The sequence below is a fragment of the Neomonachus schauinslandi genome, chromosome 1 (assembly GCF_002201575.2).
Source record: "Neomonachus schauinslandi chromosome 1, ASM220157v2, whole genome shotgun sequence".
Lineage (NCBI taxonomy): Eukaryota > Metazoa > Chordata > Mammalia > Carnivora > Phocidae > Neomonachus > Neomonachus schauinslandi.
Genome location: NC_058403.1, coordinates 81,730,478 through 81,754,830, shown reverse-complemented (window position 1 = coordinate 81,754,830; position 24,353 = coordinate 81,730,478). Strand labels below are relative to the sequence as shown.

The following is a 24,353-nucleotide window of genomic DNA, read 5'->3' as shown; positions in this document are numbered from 1 at the left end:
AAGCAGAAATCAAGAGTTGGACACTTAACCGACTGAGCCAGCCAGGCGCCCCAGGAAAATTACATTCAACTCAATCATGTTTTCAGATTTGCTTCTGTCTCTGAAATAGGTCTATTTTCATCATGATTGTAAGTGGGAAATAATTTAAACAACCTTTTCACTACCCGCCTTCCTAAAAGACACTACAGTGTATAAAATTTGAGGCAGAAACAAACTATATTAGCTTCCAATAAAAAAGTAAAATTCAATCTATTAGTATGAAATATTTTGAGATAATTTATTGTGTTGGTGACCCAAGTACATGATTCTCAAAGATAAAAATGTGTTTTAGCCTAATCATACAATCATTTAGTGAAACTGCTGTTTATTGGACTCCGAGAAAAGCAGGAAGGCACTTTCTCTTTTTGTAGAGATGCTATATTGAAGATACTGCTTAATGGAGCATTTCTTTGATGGAGTTTACTCTGCTTTTCTTTTGTCAGATTCCTCTTCCTCAAACTCGATTAAAGGATCGTGTCTGTTGGCCTGAGAACCTTCTTTGTAGATCACTTTCTTGATCGTGCCATCCTTTGGGGCCTTTATGGTGTGCTGCAGGGACACAAGACATGACAACAACTGCAATACCAATGAAGACTGAGCACGCAGCATGGCAAGAGAGAAGAAAAGTGAAAAATAAAGCCAGTTGTTCTGATGTTTCTCAAGCTTTTTTATACCACAGCACCCAGAGAAAAATAACCTTTTTATGGTGTGCTTTGGAGTTGTGAGGAGTCACTATTCTACATACCTGCAGCATACTCAAGGTCACTGATCAGGAAGCTCTGGCCTATTGGTAATTCACAACAAGCTTCACCACAGAGTCTCACTTGAGAAGCTGTTAAAAACTACCGATCCTCGGGCCCCACTCCAGGGGATCCCAATTCAGCCAGTCTGGGGAAGTAGTTTTGAAAAGCCTTCCCCATCAGGGGATTGTAATATGTGGCCAGGCTAAGAACTACTGGCCTACAATTTCCAACCATCTACAAACCTCAACAGCTCATCTAGTTCGACTGAGGTTTCACCTTGATACTGATGTTTGGCATCCCAAGTTTGGCCTTAGAAAATACCAACAGTTTAACAATCAGCTGGGGGGAACTGCCTGAATTTAAGCTATTGATAATTTCTTTAATTTCAGTATCAGAATGGACAGGTGCAGTTTCACAAAATTAAAATGAAAATGTATTTAAAAGAAGGGTGGTTTGGTTTTATGTCTTGCAGTTAATGCTTCCATCAACCCGTGGCTCTTAATATTTAAAATGGTATTAACTTATAAAAAAAAAAATTAGGTCTGAAAGTTCCCAAAGTTTAATTGGCAAGTGAACTTGTGATTTCATTACCTCCATTTTCATGGCAAGCATAACCATTAGAGAATCTCCAGCTTTTACTCTGTCTCCGACTTTCACAAATATCTAGAAATTAAGAGTGACAGGTTAATACTGAAAAACACAGAGGTCCCTCGTGGTCCACAGAGTTGGAGTACGAATGTACACAGTGAAAGTATGGATCTATGTGGTTGTCTTATCTGCCAAAGACAGGTGTGCTGAGGCAAATCAGAGACCTACAGGTCAATCTGTGTTGCTGGGCCTCTTGTCAGTGGGAAACACTGCTTAGCTCCTCACCTCCATCCCCAAACCATCTAGTTTTCCTTGAATCAGATGAATATGCTTTATATATCTTGAGATCCTTTTGTGTTTTCATGAATGTACAGACAAGCCATACCACCACCAAGGAAGAACCAACATACTTAAATGTCATAGGCAGGGTGGAGGGTCACACCTTGTTTTCTAGATTTTATAGCTGGTCTAGGATAGTGCTCCAAGTTTTGAGGCCCCTGTGTGGTAAATGCATAGACGACTATCTTCATGTGAAAGAATTAAACTTATTGGCAACCCTGGAAAAAAATCTTTATTTTCCTTTTTACATGTATAAATGAACTCATATATCTCATGTCTCAGCTGTCTTCCTGGTTAACAGGTGATGAAGCAGTTTTTGGAAACATCACACAGTGGAGTTAGGTTCTAAAGTCAATGTGTAGAGCCCAAAGTGTGAAAAATGAGAAACACCTCTGAAAGCCCCCAAATCACCCAATGCTGGGTGATGCTATAATAGTGCTTGATGAAATGCATGGTCTAGAGGGCAGCTATGGGGAAAATGTGCATCTTCCGCCACAGATGTGCAGGGATGCCCACATTATGGAATGTCCATGGGAACAGAGACTGAGTGATCCAAGTCTCTGAGCTCATACTCCCTTTGGGGCAAACATCTGTAGAGGGGAATGGTGGGTGCAATCACTTTCACTACTTAAATGGTTATTTTCTTCTCATTCTTTTTGGGTACCAAGAATATAGTGTTGAATTTTTATGACTTAGATGCAATTAAAGGGACTCTACTATATTCAAGTGTATAAAAAGATTACTACTGATCCGCCACCATTTGAAGTTATTTCAGTATGGATCATAACTCTGAATACATATAGCATTCAACACCAAACCTCGTTGTTCTTCACCAGTAGCAGCCTTTCAAATTTCATTTTAACACACATGCAATTATGTACATTAGAAAAACTGTTACTTCACGATAAATTGTTTGCTGTTACGTTTAACATTAAAAAACAGACCTTTTGGATAATGCTTGGTGAATGTTCCATTTTAATCATAAAACGACAAATTTAGATTATTTGTACTTTGATGGAAATTCCCACTTTCAAAAATAACAGTATCATAAATTAGGTAAATGGGTATTTTCATTGAAGACTGAACATAGAACTGGAATCTGTCATACAGTCTCTTGTTTTCTTTCTTAAGGTTTTATTTTTAAGTAATCTCTACACACAACATGGGGCTTGAACTTACAACGCCAAGACACATGCTCTATCGACTGAGCCAGCCAGGTGGCCCAGTCTCTTGTTTTCTTGAATAGGATGCTTTCCAATGAGAAAGATTTGGAGAGGGAAAAATGATATATATGCCATTTACTGGGCCTTACTGAACATCCTTCTACATACATTCACATGATTACCTTTTCAATGGTACCCGTCATAGGAGCTATGGTACCTTCCTGAGTTCCATCTGAGCTCATTGAAGACAAGTATTTGGGGACTGGAATGCCAATCTGAGTACTTCCTTCCTATAAATAGAAACCAAACTGGAAATGAAATCAAGATCAAATCACTGTAGTTTTATTAATATACCTAGGGTAATGACTGTCTTCAAGCTATTTGTTAAATATTAGTCATCTTTAATACCAGGGTTCCAATCAAGCTTTGTGACCTTAAGCAAATTACTAACCCCCTCTTAGTCTTGGTTTCCCATTATAAAGGAGTAATGGCATCATGCCTCACAGGGGATTAAAGGAATTAATGTATATAACTGTTGATAACAGCCACCATCTGAAAGCCATTTTGAGTAGCATCCCCACTATCAAGGGCTTAGTCTAAGCCAGGAACTGTTCTTAACATTTACATATATATATATATATATATATATATATATATGTATATATATAGAGAGAGAGTGTGTGTGTGTGTGTGTGTGTGTGTCATTGATCATCACAGCAAGCTTACGAGGTAGGCAGGTACTGTTATTTTTCCTGTTTAGAGAAGGGGAAACTGAAGCCAGAGAGTTTAACTTGCCCTAGCTCACACAGCTGCCGAGGTAGAGCCGGGATTTCACATTCCAGAACTCCTACTCGTCACCACTCCACCATACTGCCTCCACCACCATATTGTTACCAGAGTAACTATGGAAAGGAATGCCTGATCAAGTGAGATCATCCTTGATTCTGTATAAAGTAAATTACCGGAATACTAAAGGCATCTCATCACAAAGGAGTATGATCTGTAAGATGGTTCTCAAATGTGAGAAGACTCTGAAGAGGCCACAGTGTATCTGATAATCCATTTTCTTTTCTGCCCATGCAGAAACTACGGGCTCATCAGGCAGCAGGCTCCTAACTGGGAGCAATGAGTCAGGAGACATGCTCCTACCCAAATCTATGCCACGCCTGCCTCAATCATCAACCATCCTTTGACTGCCAAGACACCACCATTAACCCCCACTACCTTCCTACTGCCCACCTTCCCCACAAGGAATACTGGCTCCACAGACTCTTCCCTCAATGGTCACCTCCTCCCAAATCCCCAGAATTCCAAGTGCCAGGAGGATGGGGTTGGGAAAGTATTCAGGCACCAAATCCCTGAGAAAATACTGCGCACTGGGCAGCGAGATACCCTCTGACAAGAAGGGTGTAAGGACGTGTTTCAGAATTAAAGGAAGAAAATTAGTATGTATCTATCAATGAGGAGCTGTGTGAACAAAAGAACTAGGGAAGGCAGGAATGTGGCAAAGAAACAGAGTGGAGTGGGGGACACAGAGGAAAGGTCACAGCAGTGATGGAAGGAAGCAGGGTCTTTCTAATGTTTCAGTGAGATGCCTCTGGTCAAGCAATGTTCTCCCAAACCTCAACAGTGTTATTATAAAAAAAGAGACATTACCATGGAAAATAAGTAAATAGTGTTTTCCAGGATAATTAGCTTAGTTTTACTAACAACTCCATTAACAGAACATTTCAGGTAAGTGCAGTCTCCCTCAGTACAAAGATCACCAAGGACTTGGAAAGTTTTATCTTCAATCTGAAAATAAAAACAGAAAAATTAGATCCTTAAAAATAAACAACCCTACAGAATTCATAAAATCAGAATTCTTTACTATTAATAGTTTCAAAAGGAAACAGGTGAAGTATTTTTTTAAAAAGCCATGTATGAACTTTCCCCTAAGATTCATAAACAAAGTTCTCTAGATAGAAACAGCACAAGATAATTAAAAAAACAGATAACTTATCTACAGCACCATGCTACAGATAAATGTTCACTTAAGAATAACAATAAAAACATGAAATAGAAATACAAATTAAGCAAGATTATTAAAATTCAGTTGACTCTATTACATGTTAGTATTCATTTCTGAGTACCTGAAGTCAAATTTGGTTTTACTATGCCAATGTCAGTAAAGAAAAAAGCCACAACCACACAATTACATGGTATATCTTTTATCTCCCCAACATGTAGATAAAATTTATGGGTTTCAGTTTTGAGTTTAAGAAGATAAATTAGCTGGAGACTGGCCACAGTTTTCTCACTGTAAGAGAGAATGCCAAAGAACAGATTTCACACTTGATCTTTCAAGGAAGCTGACAAAGGGACATGAAACCTTTCTGTTTTAAAAAATATTTTCTCACATATACTAAACTGAAGAAAAAAAATTCTTCTACACACAGGAAATCCATTTAAATCTTCTCTATTTTTCATTTCAGTTCCCATGAGGTCATTGTCCAAGTCCTGTGGCTATTCTTTTCAAATATATTATAGAGGCTAAGGTGAACCAGGTTACATTGCAGTATTTATACACCGGTTCTCATCTATCCTAAGTTAAATATGACATTTACTGGGCTCTGTAACCTACTAAAACAGCCGTTTGAATGTTTGTGAAATTCTCAGGACATAAAGGTTAGATCGGGAACAGTTTTGTTTAAAGGTTTACACAAGCGCATTCTAAATTTGTGAATGTAGTTCAAAGAGCAGATTAGAACAAATCTATAGTTGACTTTACCAAGGGAATAAGAAAGGGATCCCCAAACCAGAGGTACTGACATGAATTACAACTCTCCTATACTAATAGGTAGACTTTCCAGTTTTTCTGAATCTCAGTGAAACAAAATGGTATCTCATGGCATTGGCAGATCCACAGCATAAACTCAATCAATTCTTTTTGTAGGACTTAAAGTCTCTTGGCTCATATTAAAAATGATTTATTCTGCTCTCTGAATTTGTACCTATTTATGAATTTGGTTGAGTTCTCACATTGTTGTTTTTGTTTCTTAATCCCTTTCAGCATTTCATTTTGCCAGTGTAATGGACTTTTCAACTGAGGACTATCATGAACATTTTCACCAGAGATTCTCAAAGTACGACCTTGGGGTCCCCAAGACCCTTTTCAGGGTCCACAAAGTCAAACTACTTCATAATAATACTAATGTTACTTGCCTTTTTTTACCCTCATTCTCTCATGAATATACAGTAGGATTTTCTAGAGACTGCAGGACATGTGATAATGTTACCCTGACAGCTAATGGAACATGTGCTTGTATAATCTTAGGTTTTAAATTTTCTCAGTTTATCCTACAACTCAACAACAACAAAAAAACCAACCTGATTTAAAAAAACAAGAGGCAAAGGACTTGAAGAGACATTTCTCCAAAGAAGATATACAAATGGCCAATTAGCATATGAAAAGATGCTCAACAACATTATTCATTATGGAAATGCAAATCAAAACCACAGTGAGATAACACTCATGCCCATTAGGATGGCTATTATAAAAAAGAAAAAAGAAACAAAATCAATGTGGGCGAGGATGCAGAGAAAAGGGAACCCTTGTGCACTGATGGTAGGAACGTAAAATGGTGCAGCCACTGTGGAAAACAGTATGGTAGTTCCTCAAAAAATTAAAAATATGATCCAGCAATTCTATTTATGGGTATATGCCCAAAAGGATTGAAAACAGGGTCTCAAAGAGGTATTTGTCCCCCATGTACACAGCGGCATTATCCACAACAGGCAAAAGGTGGAAGCAACCCAAGTCTCCATCAAGAGATGAATGAATAAACAAAGTGTGGTATATAGAGGCAATGGAATATCATTCCACTTCAAAAAGGAAGGAATCTTGGACACATGCTACAATGCAGAAGAACCTTACAGACATGCTAAGTGAAATAGCCAATCAAAAAGGGCAAATGTTGAATGATTTCATTTATATGAGGTACTTAAAGTGGTCAAATTCATAGACACCGAAAAGTAGGATGGTGGTTGCCAGAGGCTGGGAGCCGGGGAGGCGGAAAGGGGCAAGTGGAGTGTATTGTTTAATGGGTACAGAGTGTCAATTTTGCAAGAGGAGAAAAGAGGAGATGGGTGGTGGTGATGCTTGTAAAACAAATGTTAATATATTTAATGTCTTTAACTCCAAAATGTTTAATATGGTAAATTTTACATATAATTTTTAAAATATACATTAAAAAGAACAGTAAGAAATAAAAGTATGCTCGGTTAACTTCCTAAATGGTAAATATTAATACATGTAATTAACACAAACAAGAGCTCTTCGGGGAGTCTTAAGAATTTTTAAAGGTGTACATGGATTTTGAGACCAAAAAGTTTGAGAATGGCTGCTTTCGATGTAAATACATGCACATACTTTAGAGACTTGTCAGGCGTCTGATTCAAAGCTATTATTACTATTTTTTTTTTCTTTTACCAAGTTTTCATTCTTAAGGGAACCACAGACAAATTGAGGAGACAATCAGAACTGTAGAGGGGGTAATTTCCCCAAATTGGTCTGAAATAAAAGCACATGACATCCTCCTAACTATAGTCATACTAGTCACCGGCTTAGGAGAACCCAGAGTGTGAAAAAAAGACCCTTCTCGGTATGAGAGAGATTAGATTTAGCTTTAAACTGTAGAACAAAACCAGTTAGACTTACCCGCATGCTATACGACCCATCACGGTTATATGTTACAGCTATGGCTACATCTTTATGGAAAAGGGGGGAAAGTTGAAGAAAAATTAGAAGACATTCATTTATTCAGTAACTGACATTCTACAGATCTCTTTCAACCTAAAAGATATCAACATCTTTTAACTACCTGACAATAAAGATAAAAAAAAAAATCTATAGGCAGGTTCCAAAAAAGGTGAATTTCAAAGTTTTCTTTTTCTTTTTTTTTAAAATGGAGTTTTAGCAGTCCCTTAACTATAGAGAATAAACTGGTGGTTACAGGGGGGGGGGGGGGGGGGAGGAATGGGTAAAACAGGTGATGGGGATTAAGAGTACACTTATCTTGATAAGCACTGAGTAAGGTATAGAATTGCTGAATCACTATATTGTACACCTGAAATTAATAAACACTGTATGTTAACTACACTGGAATTAAAATTTTTTTTAAAATGGAGTTTTAGCTCTTTGAATGTTTGTAGGATATTTTAGATATTTTTCCTTCAACAAGAAAAGTTGCAGTGTTAAAGTAGGAAATGCAATGAATTGGGAGAGAGAAATTCTGGTTTAAGACCCAAATCTGCCATCTGTCGCATGATCACCTCTGTGATCTTGACTAGGTCATTTCAAATCTCAGAGTCCTGATTTCCTGGTCCATTCTGACCCATTAAATGGGTATGAGAATGTAACAATGATTTAATAAATGTGAAAGTGCTTTGTAAACTGTAACAGACCATACAAATATACAATATATTTCATAGTATCATGTGAACACAGAATTGGTTAAAGACTTTCCTCGCAGATGGGGGCAAAAAGAAGACGTTCCCAGGAGATGGAAATCAAAAGTCTTGCGGTGTAGAGAATGCAGACCAAAGTCATTTCATAGACTCCTGATACTTTAACTACCATTTTGATGCTGCCAGCTCAAATCTATTTCCAGCCCTGACCTTCCTTCTCCAGAACTGATTAGTCATTCCCAGCTGGATGCTCTATCGGCACCTTAAAGTGAACATGGTGGGTCCAATAAATCATCTCCCCGCTCTGCCTGCACTCTTTCCCGCCCTGGGAGCTCCATGACTGGCACTACTATTTTCCTAGTCCTGCAGGTTGAAAACCTGTCATCCATACCTTCTCCTTCGCTTTCCACATGCGATAGTCAACTACAAAGCTCCCAAATTCTTCCCTATCTGTCCTCTTCATTTCTTCCTCTCATGCCCATCGCTCGACCCTGATTCAGGCGGAGGGCCACAGGCCTGGGTAACTCTGAGGTCTTCTTGGGACTTCCTGCTTCCTTCTCAGCCCTTCCAGCTGACGCTTCCTAGCATGTCTCCACCATATTCAAAATATCGGACCTGGTATTGAAGGCCCTAAACTCTCAGTCTTATTTCCCACCATTCTTCTACATAGCCCTATATGACAACCAAATGGGAAAATGGGCAAATTAATGTTCTCCATATGTGCCTCCAGTCTTCCCCCTACTGTGCTTCTTTGCTCATGCTCCTCCTTCACTATGTTGTCAGTCCCCAGCCCCATCAAATGAAACCTCGCCCTGTGTTCACATCATACCTATTCATGGTCCCTGGGAAAAGTCTATCTAGCTGGAATGAATTTCCTCTCCTCTGAACGTTTAGATAGACATTTGCATATAAAACACCATTGTGATTCCTTCCTCATCCAGTTTTATAATAGAATGATTTTTCTCTTTATCAGCTGTTTTAAAAAAAAGTGCAAAAATAAAACTGTTCACAAAAATCAAATACTGAAGTACATAAAGTAAAAAGGGAAAGTCCTCTCCACTGCTCAGTGTAACTACTGTTAAACTCTTTAATGTGTGTCCTTTCAGGATGCACAAACTTGTATTTTTTTATAAAAATAGTATATTCTTATACATATTGTTCTGCAACCAACTTAAAAAAAATTTTATTTTTCCACCTTTTTTTATTAACATATGACCTATATACCTACTTTGTCTTTCAACAGCAGCAAGGGGGTAGTTTAATAATAATGATGATGATGACAGCTAATGTGTACTGGACTGCTTGCTATATGCTGCTGCACAACGAGCTTTCTGTGTATCGTCTCATTTAACATCCACAACAACCCAAGGAAGTAATTATCACTATCATTCCCATTCATGGCTGAGGACACTTGATGCTTAGAGAGAGTATATGTCTTCCCTAAGGGTCACACACAACAGAGGAACCAGAATCAAACCCATAACAGCCTAGCCTAACTCCGGGGTCTGCATTATTTTTAGTTTATTTTAGTTTTTTAAAGATTTATTTATTTATATTAGAGAGGGAGACAGAGACAGACAGAGAGAGCACAGTGGGGAGGAGCAGAGGGAGAGGGAGAGAGTCCCAAGTAGACTCCACACTGAGTGTGGAGCCCAACGCGGGGCTAGATCCCATGACCCTCAGGGGCCTCAGGGCCTCAGCCCAAATCAAGAGTCGTAGACACCTAAATGACTGCGCCCCCCCCATGCACCCCCAGGGTCTGCATTATTAACCACCACACCACCTATCTTCCCAACATACCCACTTCTCCTTTGCTGTATGGTAAATTCCTTAAGAGAGGAAAGTAGGGACAAAGACATCTTTTTTCCCTCTTCACATTACTCAGAACATCTATTTTTTTGAAAACTTTATAATGAACATATTAGTAAATGAACCTTCTCCAACCTATATCTTGCCAATATCTTTTAACCCTTCTGAAGAGAAAATGCATCCAATTATACCAGATTAGGGTTTTTTTTGATTTATGAAATATGAAAAGTATTTAGCAGACATGAAAGTCAACAGAATCATAGTAAACACATTTCCAGGAAAACTATAAATTCTTTTTTAAAAAATTTCTTAAAAATTTGAATTATTGTTGACATATAATATTAAATTAGTTTCAGGTATACAACACAGTGAATTCAACAATTACATACATTTTTAAATGCTTACCATAAGTGTATTATATTATTGACTATATTCCCTATGCTGTACTTTTCATTCATGTGACTTGTTTTATAACTGGAAGTTTGTACCTCTTAACCCCCTTCACCATTTCATCCGCTGCCCCCAACTCCTTCAGCAACCACTAGTTGTTCTCTATGAGTCTGTTTCTCTCTTTGTTGTTTATTCACTTGTTTCATTTTTTAGATTCCACCATGAGTGAAATCATATGATATTTGTCTTTCTCTGGCTTATTTCACTTAGCATAATATTGTCTAGGTCCATCTATGTTGTCACAAATGGCAAGATTTCATTCTTTCTTAAGGCTGAGTAATATTCCATTGTGTATATATGCCACATCTTCTTTATCCATTCATCTATCGATAACCCACAGCTAACATCATACTCAATGATAAAAAGCTGAAAGCTTTCCCACTAAGGTCAGGACCAAGACAAGGATGGCCGCTCTCACCACTTTTATTCAACACAGTACTGGAAGTCCTAGTCAGAGCAATCAGACAAGAAAACAAATAAATAAAAGACATTCAATTGATAAAGAAGTAAAACTTTCATTATTTGCAGATAATATGATACTATACATAGAAAATCCTAAAGACTACCAAAAAACTATTAGATCTAATAAATTAATTCAGCAAAGTTGCAGGATACGAAAATCAGTACACAAAAATCTGTTGTGTTTCTATTCACTAATAATGAAATAGCAGAAAGGGAAATAAAGAAAACAATCCCATTTACAATTGCACTAAAGGAATAAATTCTTTCATATGTTACAGGGTAACTGAACTTGTTCCTCCCTCCCCTAGTTATCTCTAGATCTCCACAAGAGAACGTTAAATATCCTCCTATTTCTCTATTTTTTAAATTAATTAATTTTAAGTAAGCTCTATGCCCAACGTGGGGCTTGAACTCATGACCCCGAGATCAAGTTGCATGCTCAACCAACTGAACCAGCCAGGCGCCCCATCCTCTTATATATTTAATAAGGTATGTAAGTGTAGCATGGTGCAGTGTTAGGTAAGCGCATATACCCTGGAGTGTGGGTTCGAATTCTGGTTCCACCAATTACTTTTGGAATGACTTTAAGAAAATTATTAATCTATTAGCTTTGGTTCCCCATTTATGAAGTTGACACTAATAATAACACCAATTTCATTGGCCTATTCTGAAAACGGTAATTAAATAATCATGGAAAGCACTTAATATCTGACATATACAAAACAACTCAATAAATCTTAGCTATTATTCTTATTCTTATTATTGAGGGTAGGGCAGGGTTTTGTGAAGCATGGCCACTAGCAACAAAGTAGGAATTTTTCAAGCCTTAAATATTTAAAATACTTGATCATTCTCACTGAGATCATTCATTAAGAGTTGGTTCTACTTTAAATTCACAAATGCTTCTGGGCCCTTAAGACTTCCTGTTTGGTGTACTCACTTATTCAATCATGGCTATTGTTAATTAGCATTTATCAGAGACCCACCAGAACATTTCTGAAAGCTGGGTTATTGTTGAAAAAGACTACCAAAAGAATGTAGTGAACAGCAATCATGCTGGTTTTCAATAATGTATTCATTTTTTAATTAAAAATTTTAAAAATTTCCAAGAAATGCAGTATGGTTCAAAATACTGCTAAGTGCCTTGGTGAAGATCCATACCAAATAACACAGTTGGCTCATCTGACTCTTAATCACACATGCGATTTTTCTGTTTAATTTAGGCTGAAGAGACCACTGAAACTTTACTCCTACAGAGACTTATATTCAGTATATAGGGGTCTAGAATAAGATAATCCCTAATTTTGGAGGGGCTATTTTTTAAGAATGAAATGAATAACCACACTAGCATAAAATGGATAGGTTAACCATTTGCAGAATGCTACTCTATAAGGGATGTTTGCAAACATTTTTTTCCATGTACTCAATACATTGAAGGTAATGACCATCCAGGTTCAGGATGAAAAAATATCTCAAGAGCTGTAACCCAATCAACTTCTGTGAAAAAGGAATTTGCTAAAAACTGAACAGATGTCTACACAGTTTAGATAAAGATCTTACTCTGTCTGGGGAGGAGGGTACTACCATGAGCTAGCAGGAAGATTCTGTTCTACCTGGTAGGCACGTTTTTATAATGGAGCTTTCACAGTTCAATGACACCTCACGTTCAAGATTATGCAGCCCCCCCCAGCTCTGACTCTGCACCCATCTGGCTTCCCATGCAAAGTGTCCTGCAGCAGAAGGGATACTGCTATCAAGGGATTCTGATCCCTCTGGTACATTGTTCCAGTCACAAATTTATAAAAAATTTAAAATTTTTGATGTCAGCCTCTCCTGGCTTCAATTACAATAAATCAGTCCCACCCTCAACCTACCCAAATTAGTTTGCAGCCAAAAATCCATTTTCCACTGGAAAAGTAAAAATGGCACAGGAGTCAAGGTCAGAAAGGCTGGATGTCAATGTCACTAATCTTCAGTAAGTTACTTCACCTTCTCTGCCTCTGTTTCATCGGCTATACATGGGTATGGCAGGGACTCCCCCTCATTCAATTACAGTGAAGATAAATTTTTTTTAAGATTTTATTTATTTGTTTGAGGGAGAGACAGAGAGAGAGCACGAGTGGTGGAGAGGGGCAGAGGGAGAGGGAGAAGCAGACTCCCTGTTGAGCAGGGAGCCCAGTGGGCACCGGGCTTGAGCCCAAGGTCATGAATCATGACCTGAGCTGAAGGCGGACGTTTAACCGACTGAGGCACCCAGGTGCCCCTATTTTGGTGAAGACAAAAATTTACATGTGATTGGGCACTTAATAAATCATGGCTCCTTAATAACCCACTTTGACCTGAAACACTGCCTGAATGGTGGGTAATCCTCCTCCCCTGAATAGTTTTGGATATTGTTTTTATTTAAAAGTAGTACATTCTTGCTGAAGATAAGCTGCAAGGGAAAGAAAGTACAAAGAAGTGGGTTGTGTGTGTGTGAGTGGGAGGGTACAAATCACCTCAAATCCCACTACCCAATGGTCACCTAACATCTTGGCATATTTCATTTTAGTCGTTTTGCTAGGTATATTTAATGACATATTTTTCAAATATTTACAAAATATAGAGAGAGGAAAAAGAACAAAAATACCACTAATTGTACCACCCGAGCCAATCAATACTAGTATTCCTACCAATGGTTAGGCTAGGGAGCTTAAAAAATGTATTGTTCCAATTTTAGTATATATGCTGCCGAAGCAAGCACGGGAGCTTAAAAAATGTAATTGACTAATCCGTGACTAGGGTGGATCCTTTTATTCCAGGTGAATGTGATATATTTCCATGAAGCACACTCCTCTTTTTAATAAAACATTACTTACTGTTTTTACCATCCCTCAGAGTTATGTTTCTCGTGTAAGAGATATTCAGTCTTCTTCCACTGCTGAATGCAAAAGGTGAGTACTGATCTAGAAAAAAGTTAAAATTTAATTTAATTAAAAAATTAAAATTCAGCAACAAATTTACAAACATCAGGCCTGACTTCATACCTTACAAAAGAAAACGTAAAACACCCGCCCTACGCCGGCAGCTCAAATGGGCCTTCTTTGTCCCTATTGCTTTAAATTTAAATTAATACTTTCATTTATATCTCAGGAAATGGCATGTGAAAAATTCCAGCTTCTCTGAAAAATCAGAGTGTTTGCAGCCTCAATACTCTTCCTCCGGGGGTGTGAGCGGCACAGTGGTCTTCCCCTTCTTGGGCAAATGCATTCCAGGTCACCAAAATCTCCACCACTCACTACTCTTCTCTCACCTCGCCTCTTTCTGCGTCACTCATCCCACCCACAGGCTTGTGTGCTCATCCTCTGTTGGACGATATCCAGGAGTTACAGCATAGCTGAACTGAAGCAATTTCTTCTGAAGCTCCTATGTGCGCCCGTTATAAATTGTAAAAAGGAAGGAGGGAGTAAGAGGACACTTGATTCTGGGGCGCCTGGGTGGCTCAGTCCATTGAGAGACTGCCTTTGGCTCAGGTCATGATCCTAAAGACCCGGGATGGAGCTCTGGGTCAGGCTCCCTGCTCAGCGGGGAGTCTGCTTCTCCCTCTCCCTCTGCCCCTCCCCCCGGCCCCGTGCTCTCTCTCTCTCTCACTCTCTTTCAAATAAATAAACAAAATCTTTAAAAAAAAGAGGATACTCGATTCTAACAATGCTATGTTCAGGCTTTGGAACACCGTGCAGGCATATTTAGATGCATTTCATTTAGTGTAAAAGGACAAAATGAGAATAGAGCACACATCTCCTAAAGCTGTAGTTATATATTTTAAGCTTTCAATATAACTTTCTTGAATGAATCCAGAAATTAAAGATCCTAATAACAAAACCCTATAATATAATAATCCTAAAAATAATGAAGAGACAAATGGATTAATTTTTTTTTTCCCTGTTTGCTCCAAAGGTCAGAGTTAGCCTGCAGTAAATATTCTGGAGCAAGTTTGGGAGAACTCAGATTTTGCTCAATTTAGAGGGAAGAACTTTTAAAGGAAGAACTGACTGAAACCATAACAGGCTAATGAGTTCTCGTTACGAATTTCCTGAGGTGTTAATAAGAGGTTGAGCAACAGCTTAGAGGGAGTGTTGAAGCAGAGATGTGTGCATGTGGCAACCGGGACGAATCTCTGCCTTGGTCCTTCCTGTGCTCAGATTCTCTGATTCGAGGAAGTACCTAGGTCTCTAGTTCATCAGAAATTTGATCACAGAATGGAAAAGAAAGGAGGAAATAATGCAACGATAAATCTCAGGTACCCAAGAGAATCTGAGAGTCTCCAGTGCTCTGTCTTTAGTCCCTAGGACCAAGGAAGTTGCCACAGGTACAGAAAATACAACAACGTAGGCTCTTGAGGAGCGGCGAATAAAAAAGCTTTGGAAGGAGTCAGCACAGGGTGTAGGAAGAACTAGCGTTTGGTTGAAAAAAGACCCATCTCAACACTGTTAGGCAATTAGTTAAGTTTTATTTAATGGGTTAAAAAGTGCTTATGGGCACATCCATATATGTGAATCTACTCTACTTCACACTAAAAACCACATTAGCAGAGGACGGTGTCAATCACCAAGAGAAGAAAAGGGACACAAGAGTGGCATAAAGAAAGAAAAGCACCTCCAATGCTTATTCATAGACTCTTAACAAGCAGAGCAAAGAGAAAAGCTTTCCATACCTTGGGACTGAATGTTGAAAACATCAGACATGGCTTTCTCCTTGAGGATGAGACCCACAGCTGCCTGGCATAAAAACTCCTTGGCTGTGGCCTTCCTACTGGGAAACAGTTCCTTGTGGTGTTGAGCGATGAAATCCGTGTGCACGTTCCCAGCCTCAAACTCTGGATGGCCGGACAGGCTGAGGAGGAAGTCAATGTTGGTACGCAGTCCGACAATCTGGGAAGAGAATAAAGCCCACGTCCCCAATGAGTGGGGAAATCAACATATTCAGAAAATCATTTCTCGACAGATGTTGGCAAGGACGTGGAGAAAGGGGAACCCTCCTACACTGTTGGTGGGAATGCAAGCTGGTGCAGCCACTCTGGAAAACAGTATGGAGGTTCCTCAAAAAGTTGAAAGTAGAGCTATCCTACGACCCAGCAATTGCACTACTGGGTATTTACCCCAAAGATACAAATGTAGGGATCCGAAGGGGTACGTGCACCCCAATGTTTATAGCAGCAATGTCCATAATAGCCAAACTATTGAAAGAGCTTAGATGTCCATCAACAGATGAATGGATAAAGAAGATGTGGTGTGTGTATATATATAGAGAGAGAATTTATTATATATATATTAATATATATATTATATATATTCCATTGTGTGTGTGTATATATATATTATGCAGCCATCAAAAAATTGAAATCTTGCCATTTGCAAAGACATGGATGGAACTAGAGGGTATTACGCTAAGCGAAATAAGTCAATCAGAGAAAGACAGGTGTCATATGATCTCACTGATATGAGGAATTTGAGAAACAAGACAGAGGATCATAGGGGAAGGGAGGGAAAAATGAAACAAGACGAAACCAGAGAGGGAAACAAACCATAAAAGACTCTTAATCTCAGGAAACAAACTGAGGGTTGCTGGAGTGGAGGGGGGTAGGAGGGATGGGGTGGCTGGGTGATGGACATTGGGAAGGGTATGTGCTATGGTGAGCGCTGTGAATTGTGTAAGACTGATGAATCACAGATCTCTACCCCTGAAACAAATAATACATTATATGTTAAAAAAAAATAAAAAAAAAAAGAGAAAATCATTTCTATGGCATCTGCTCTTTGTACGAAGTATTTTCCACAACGGACAACTCTCAAGGAAAATAAAAAACCTACTAAGGTACCACATGGCAGCATTAGGACAACTTGTAGGAAAAACAAAACAAAACAAAACAAAACAACCCACTTCACCATCACTATCTATCTGGACTTAACACTTAAAACTGTATTTTATGATACATTTTTTAAAATGTAGCAAACTACATTTTACTCTATGATAAAGAGGAAATAGGAAATGATGTTAGGGTAGGTCACATGGATACATTTAATTGACTCAGGCTAGGAAAGTGATAAATGTTAAGAAACTTAAATTGAGATTTATTTGTAAGATATTGAAGACTTGCCACTCAGAATACTCCTACAAAACAGGAAGACTGCAAACTGAGGTTAGGATTGCTACACTGAGGAGGAGATAGGATTAAATGTAACCTCAAAGGAACTTCCTTCCGACACTAAAATCCAAACTTTACACACCGATATAAAAATGAAAAGGTATAAAATGAACCCACATACACCCAATAAATGGGATCAAGGGTAAAACCAGCTATCTGAGCCTTGGGTTCATTCAGTCATTCATCCAATCATTCATTTAATAGACATTTACTGAGCACCGTTAAGTGCCAGGTCCTGATCCAGGTACTGGGGACACAATGAGGAATGAAACCTTACAGAGCTTACATTCTAGGGACAGATAACAGACAATATAAACAAATATCTAATATGATGTCAGGCTATATGAAGAAAAATAAGGCTGGTTAAGGGGATAGAGAAGAGCAAAGGGCCCTATTTTAAATGGGGTGACCTGGTTTCAAGCTACACTACAAAGCTGTAGTAATAAAAACATTATGGTACTGGCACAAAAATAGACACAAAGATCAATGGAACAGAACTGACAACCCAGAAATAAACCCATGCTTACATGGTCAATTAATCTATGACAAAGGAGGCGAGAATATACAGTGGGAAAGGACCATCTTTTCAATAACTGGTGTTGGGAAAACAGGACAGCTACATGCAAAAGAATGAAACTGGACCACTTTCTCACACCATACACAAAAAATAAACTCAAAATGGATTACAGACCTAAATGTGAGACCTAAAACAATAAAACTCCTAAAATAAAACATAGGCAGTAATCTCTTGGGATATCAGCTTTAGCAACATATTTATGGATATGTCTCCTCAGGCAAGGGAAACAAAAGAAAAATTAAACTACTGGGACTACACCAAACTAAAAAGCTTTTGCACAGTTTTTGCACATCAACAAAATGAAAAGGTAATGGAAGAAGAATGGGAGAAGATAGTTGCAAATTATATGTCCTGATAAGGGGCTAATATCCAAAATATATAAAGAATTCCTACAACTCAACACCAAAAAACCTAATAATCCAATTAAAAAGTGGGCAGAAAACCTGAACATTTTTTTTCCTCCAAAAAAGACATACAAATGGCTAACAGACATATGAAAAGATGCTCACGATCACTCATCATCAGGGAAATGCAAATCAAAACCACAATGAGATAGCACCTCATACTGGTCAGAATGGCTAGTATCAAAAAGACACAAATAACAACTGTTGGTAAGGACATGGAAAAAAGGGAACCCTTGTGCCCTATTGGTAGGAAGGTAAATGGGTGCAGCCACTGTGGAAAATAGTATGCAAGTTCCCCCAAAATTAAAAACAGAAATATCATATGATCCACTAATTCCAATTGCTGGCTATTTGCCCAAATGAAACGAAAACACGAATTAGAAAAGATACATGCACCCCTATGTTTATTGCAACATGATTTACAATAGTCAAGATATGGAAGCAACCTCAGTCCATCTATAGATGAAGGATAAAGAAGATGTGGTGTATACACATAACAGAATACTACTCAGCCATAATAAAGAATGAAATCTTGCCATTTGTAACAACATGGATGGACCTAGAGGGTTATTATACTAAGTGAAATAAGTCAGACAAAGACAAATATCACATGATTTCACTTACATGTGCAATCTAAAACACAAAGCAAACACACAACAGAAACAGACTCATAAATAGAGAACTGATGATTGCCAGCAGGGAAGGCGATGAGGGGATAAGTTAAATAGATGAATGGGATCAAGAGGTACAAATTTCCAGTTGTAAGTAAGTCACAGGGATGAAAACTACAGCATATGGAATATAGTCAATAATACTGTAATAACTTTGGTAACAGATGGTAGCTACACTTATTGTGGTGAGTCCTGTTTAAGGTACAGAACTGACTCACTCTGTTGTACACCTAAAGCTAATATAACATTATATATCAACTATATTTCACTTTAAAAAAAATGGATGGGCGCCTAGGTGGCTCAGTCGGTTAAATGTCTGATTCTTGGTTTCAGCTCAGGTCATGATCTCAGGGTTGTAGGACTGAGCCCTGCGTTGGGGCTCTGTGCTCAACGCGAGTCTGCTGGGGATTCTTTCTCTCCCTCTGCTCTTCCCCCCCCCACTTATGTGTGCATGCGTGTGCCTTCTCTCTCTCTCAATAATTAAATAAAATCTTTTAAAAAAAAAATGGAGAAGGCCTGGGAAGGATTCTGAATGAGCAGGAGCTGAGGATGGTGAGGAGGGAGTCTTGTGATCATGTGGGGAAAAACATTCTGGAAGAGAGAATAGGAACACATGGGTCCATGCTGGGTGTGTCTAAGGAATGGCAAGGAGCCCTGTGTGGTTGGAGCCACAGAGATGAGAAGTTTGGTCAAATTAATGACATATAACACTTTGGATGTCACGGGTTAATAAATCCTTCTATGACGCTACATCAGTATGGTTTGGGGCTTACTGCACCAAGGAAATCAATGTGCTACAAAAAAGCAACAAACTCTGTCAAATGGATAAAACTGAACATAATTATTTTCCTTTGGGGAAAATAAAACCAGACTGTAGGCCACACTTGTGTAGCTGGCCTTATCTAACAGGATGAATATGAATTTAATATCAGATTTCACTGAAGTATAACACTGACATTAACAGTTTTAGCCCTGCAATTTTTCATTTCTAGCTGAATCAAGAAGTCATTAAACTCTATTCTGACCCATGGGAATGTGAAATCAGTTTGTTCCTGACATGTGGGTAACTGGTGGAAATAAGCCGACAAGGACAAAGGCTGACCAATCATGACAGCCATACTTGGCTGTGGAGATACACAGATCATCAGGGTCCCCAACATTGCCCCAGGGCACTCACATTGTACTGACGAAGGCTGTACCTCAGTTTCGTCAAGGCCGCCTGGCGATCTGCAGCCCATACAACCAGCTTTGCTATCATGGGGTCATAATGCACTGAAACCTCATCTCCTGAAATTGAAAAACCAGTAACCACAGTCAAAACTCAAAGTGATAAAGTATGACATGCAAGACATTCTGCTGGGGCTTTATGCTCATTTCACACTTAATCTTCAGGAGCTCTTGCATGACAGATATCGTTACCACTGTTTTATTCATGAGGAACTGAGGCTCGCAGGGGTTTAAGACCCAGGGTCTTCATCTATAAAATCAAGGGGTTAGATTACACTCCCTTATCCATCATCCACCCACCTATCCACCCCATCACTCACCAAAACATACTGAACACTTCTAGGCCCAGGCCTGAGCAAGGTGCTGCAAATATAACATGGAAGAAACTTACAATATAGTGGGAAAACTAGACAAGGAGTAAAAGGTTACTGTAAAACAGTATAATAAGGAAAGTGCCTGAGGAATACACAAGGGGCTTGGGGAACGCAGAAGAGGAGAGCTGGGGAAGCTTCTTGGAGTAGATGATGCTCCCAGTGCCGAGATGTGAATCTGGGAGTCCTTCGCAGAATTACACCTCTGTTATCCCTCGAGCACCTTTATTAAATTACACTGCAAGTTTTGTTTGCCCTGCAGATTCTTTCTTTTCCATTGCGAGCGTTCTCTTTTCTCTCTAAAGTGTTCTGCTATTAAGTTAAAAAAAGGCACTGACTACTAAATCTTGCTGTGGTTTAGCCAGAGTTCTCAAAATTCTTCCACTTTGCCCTCAAGAGGTCCTGACTCCTCATTTTGGCTTTCAAGACACTACGTGATCTGCTTTCAACCTGGACCTCTAGCTGCACCTCCAACTATTCACCATCCTGACCCCTTTTCTCCGGCCACATGTTTTCTTACAGTTCCTCCACCATACCTGGAGTTAAGCTCTCCTTTCTTCACTGTTCTGCATGCTGTTCAATCTGCTACTCAAATCCACTCCACATTTCCTCTTCGAAATGTGTCCGGGCTGTATTGGCCTAACATAACCTCTAATGCTGAGAACTGCTTTTCAACATTCACCACCCGGATAACTTCTCTGGCAGCTAAAGTCAAGGTGGCAGGAGCTCAGAGCATGGACTCTGGAGCCAGAGAGACTGGGTCTGAATCTTGGCTCCAAGGGTGACCTTGGGCAAGTCACCTAACTTCTCTGTGCCCTGGTGTCCTCATCTGGAAAATGGGATTGATAATAACACCTACTCACAGGGTAGTTCAGCCCATATAAAAAAAGTCACCTGGAACAGTGTATGTAGTACACCGTATGCGCTAAATAATTGTTATGACCATTGCTGGTAATCACACGCTATGACAGCTCTTGTGCTGTTATTGTTTTCTCTTTCTTTTATTGTTGTTTCGCTTACACTGAGTTTATATATTAATTCTCCAGCTTGACTTTAAGTCCCTTGAAGGCAGAGGGCATTGGGCATAGCGGGGATCAGTGCCTTAAATCACTTTTAGAACTAGGAGGAGTAGAAATATGAAAGAGTATACGCAAAATGTTTGTTATTTAGGTTTGAACAAGTACTGCTACATTTCAACAAAGGGCATACTGTGTAAAAATACTAGTTATTTTTTTAAAATAACTATTCCAGAAAAAAAAAAAAAAGATTAATGAGAAACCAATTAAGTCCTTTATTCTAAAACATACTAAACATTTCCATAAGACACAGGGAAAAGATGCTGTCCAGAAATAGTAATGCACCGAAAATTCCACAAGACCGAGACTTTTCATTGAATTCACTTTACCTTGTCTCACTCCAGTTTCGATCCTAGTGCAAAGGTCTGCCTGAGGGGTGGAGAGATGCACTAATGGCCCAGCCCCGGGCATGAAGTTATTGTCAGGATCTTCTGCATATATTCTAGCTTCAAAGGAATGGCCCTGCAGAGTTATTTCTTCCTGGCTCAAAGGAATCTTCTCTCCTGCTGCAATCTGGTGAAAGATGTGCTTCTGTGAAAATCCCCCTTATAGCACCTATGAGACCTGGTAAGTTGATGGTCTTGCCTTTTTCCATGGAAAATGTGCATTCGGGCTTTATAACGAAGCCAAATAAAAACTATTATTTTCCTCACGTCCCCGAGTTTGAGGCAAAAACAAAAATAGGTTAAAAAACAGATGCAGCTTGGAAATAATGTATTAAGTACAATGGATTTCTAGAGTCTTTAAAGTAGAAAAAGCAGGTGAACTGATGACTAAATTATAAATATAAAAATCACTGTTTTTTCAATGTAATACAATTAAAAGTTCTTACTGGCAAGATAATCCATTTTCATTTAAAACATCAGTGCTCAGTTACCAAACCAATCTTCTTTTTATACTAATTATTAGTTGGTGTTTAGGACTACACTCACAGCTATGGCTAAAGGGTGGCATTTGTCATCTTTGTTAACCTTTTTTTTTTTTTTAAAGTTTATTTATTTAAGTAATCTCTACACCCAATGTGGGGCTCAAACTCACCACCCTGAGATCAAGAGTCATACACTCTACCCACTGAGCCAGCCAGGTGCCCCCATTTTTGTCATCTTCATCACCAAGTGAGTGATAAAGCAAAACAGAAAGGGGAACATGCTGATTTTTCAATTTTGTTATGTTAACCCATATTGCATGATACCAGATTATAAGCAGGATGACCATCATTGTCTATCACTACTACAATCACACTGACTGTTATGTACCAATACAACAACTCTCTCTCTTCAACTAGTATTAATTTGGAAAAGGCTATTGGAGGACATGCTGTCACTCTCTCTCTCTCTCCTCTCTCCTTAAATTGTCCTCCAAGATGAGAAAAGAACTGAGAAAGCAAAAGATACAGGGGAAGAAACTAAGTAATTTAGCACTACTTGCAACTAAGGAGGTAAGCATGAAACAGAGGCAAAGGTTTCATCTCTCTAAATCTGTAGATAAGAAAAATCAGGAACCACAGCAGTTAAGAATGAAAGGAAAATGAACTACACTGAATGCCTTTATGACATGGTGTTTTGAACCACAGACTGCAGCCCTATTGCCTGGGTTCAAATTCTGTCTCTATACTTCCTCTGTTCTGGGCATGTTTCTTAACCTCTTGATGCTACAGAGAAAAGTGCATATAGTAAGCACTACACAAGTGTTAGCTATTGTCATTTCATTCTTATCCTTTATAATGAAATACTTTTTAATGTTTTAATAAAGAATCCTATTTGTCTTGATATAAACAAGAATGACCATGTGTCCATATTTCATGATGTGATCTTATTTCTGACTATATAGCCCCATTTCAACCTGGCTTATCTTTGCCTATTTTCCTCTCGGGTTGGCTTCTATCTGGGCTCAGAAGAGACAGGCCCCGTGCCTCTGGAGCCTTGGAAATCTGTGCCATGTGAGTTCTCTCAGGCTTAGACATTGACTCTTTGGAACTCCTGGACCTTGGATCTTCTCCCCAGCTTCCCCTGGACACGGCTACCCACCTGAGTCTGCAGCCTAGATGCTGACAACATTGCAGCCTCGTTGTAGTGAGCCTTTGACTCCAGAGGCTGATCCTAGAGCTTGAACTCACCAAATGGTGAGGCCCCTTGTTTTACCGCTGCCTGGAAGCAAGACTCCAAAGTGCCTTGAACATTGTAAATGAGGTCCAGTGGTATCCATCAGTTCAAGAATTCCAGCCCCCCACTCCGAGATAAGAAAAGCCTACTTCTCTTTTTAAAGGGACTTCAAAGCTCTTGCAATTTCTTGAGATGCAGAAATAAAAGTCTACTGGTTCCCCTTATGCCCAAAAGCTTTCTCTTCCCTTCCCTAGAAACCTTTTATCCATCATGATTTCAAAATTCTGGACTCCTGGGGCGCTGGGGTGGCATAGTCAGTTAAACGTCTGACTCTGGTTTCGGCTCAAGTTGAAATCTCCAGGTCATGAGATTGAGCCCCACGTCAGGCTCTGCACTCAGTGCGGAATCTGACTTTTTCTCCTTCTCCCTCTGCCCCCCCACCGCCTTTAAAATAAATAAATAAATCTAAAAAAAAAAATTCTGGACTCTCTCAATTACTGCTTCAGGAAAAAAAAAAATATCCCCCTTTCCTTTAATTCTGGAAACAGAAGCACTCTTTCTAGAACTTTCTAAATCCGCTACAATTTTCCCATCACTTACTAACACTTACTAGCCTGATGTGCCTGGCTTTCACTAGCTCCCAAGGCTACAGAGGCCCCAAAGAATCTTATGGCTCAACTAAAACCACCAATCATCCCCA

The 24,353-nt window shown here is 39.0% G+C and overlaps 1 protein-coding gene across 1 annotated transcript in view; it reads right to left on the bottom strand.

The window, feature by feature from the left end:
- Window positions 1-254: 254 nt before the first annotated feature.
- The window catches only part of MCCC1 (methylcrotonyl-CoA carboxylase subunit 1), a 59,202-nt gene continuing 35,103 nt past the window's right edge, over window positions 255-24,353 (bottom strand). The window contains exons 11-19 of the mRNA XM_021692447.1: window positions 21,881-22,064; window positions 20,055-20,164; window positions 15,735-15,951; window positions 13,900-13,986; window positions 7,572-7,621; window positions 4,529-4,666; window positions 3,055-3,162; window positions 1,374-1,445; window positions 255-588 (exon numbers count right to left, since the gene is read on the bottom strand). Coding sequence (XP_021548122.1) covers window positions 460-588; window positions 1,374-1,445; window positions 3,055-3,162; window positions 4,529-4,666; window positions 7,572-7,621; window positions 13,900-13,986; window positions 15,735-15,951; window positions 20,055-20,164; window positions 21,881-22,064 — 1,095 coding nt within the window. The 3' untranslated portion in view covers window positions 255-459. The remainder of the gene's footprint in view (window positions 589-1,373; window positions 1,446-3,054; window positions 3,163-4,528; window positions 4,667-7,571; window positions 7,622-13,899; window positions 13,987-15,734; window positions 15,952-20,054; window positions 20,165-21,880; window positions 22,065-24,353) is intronic.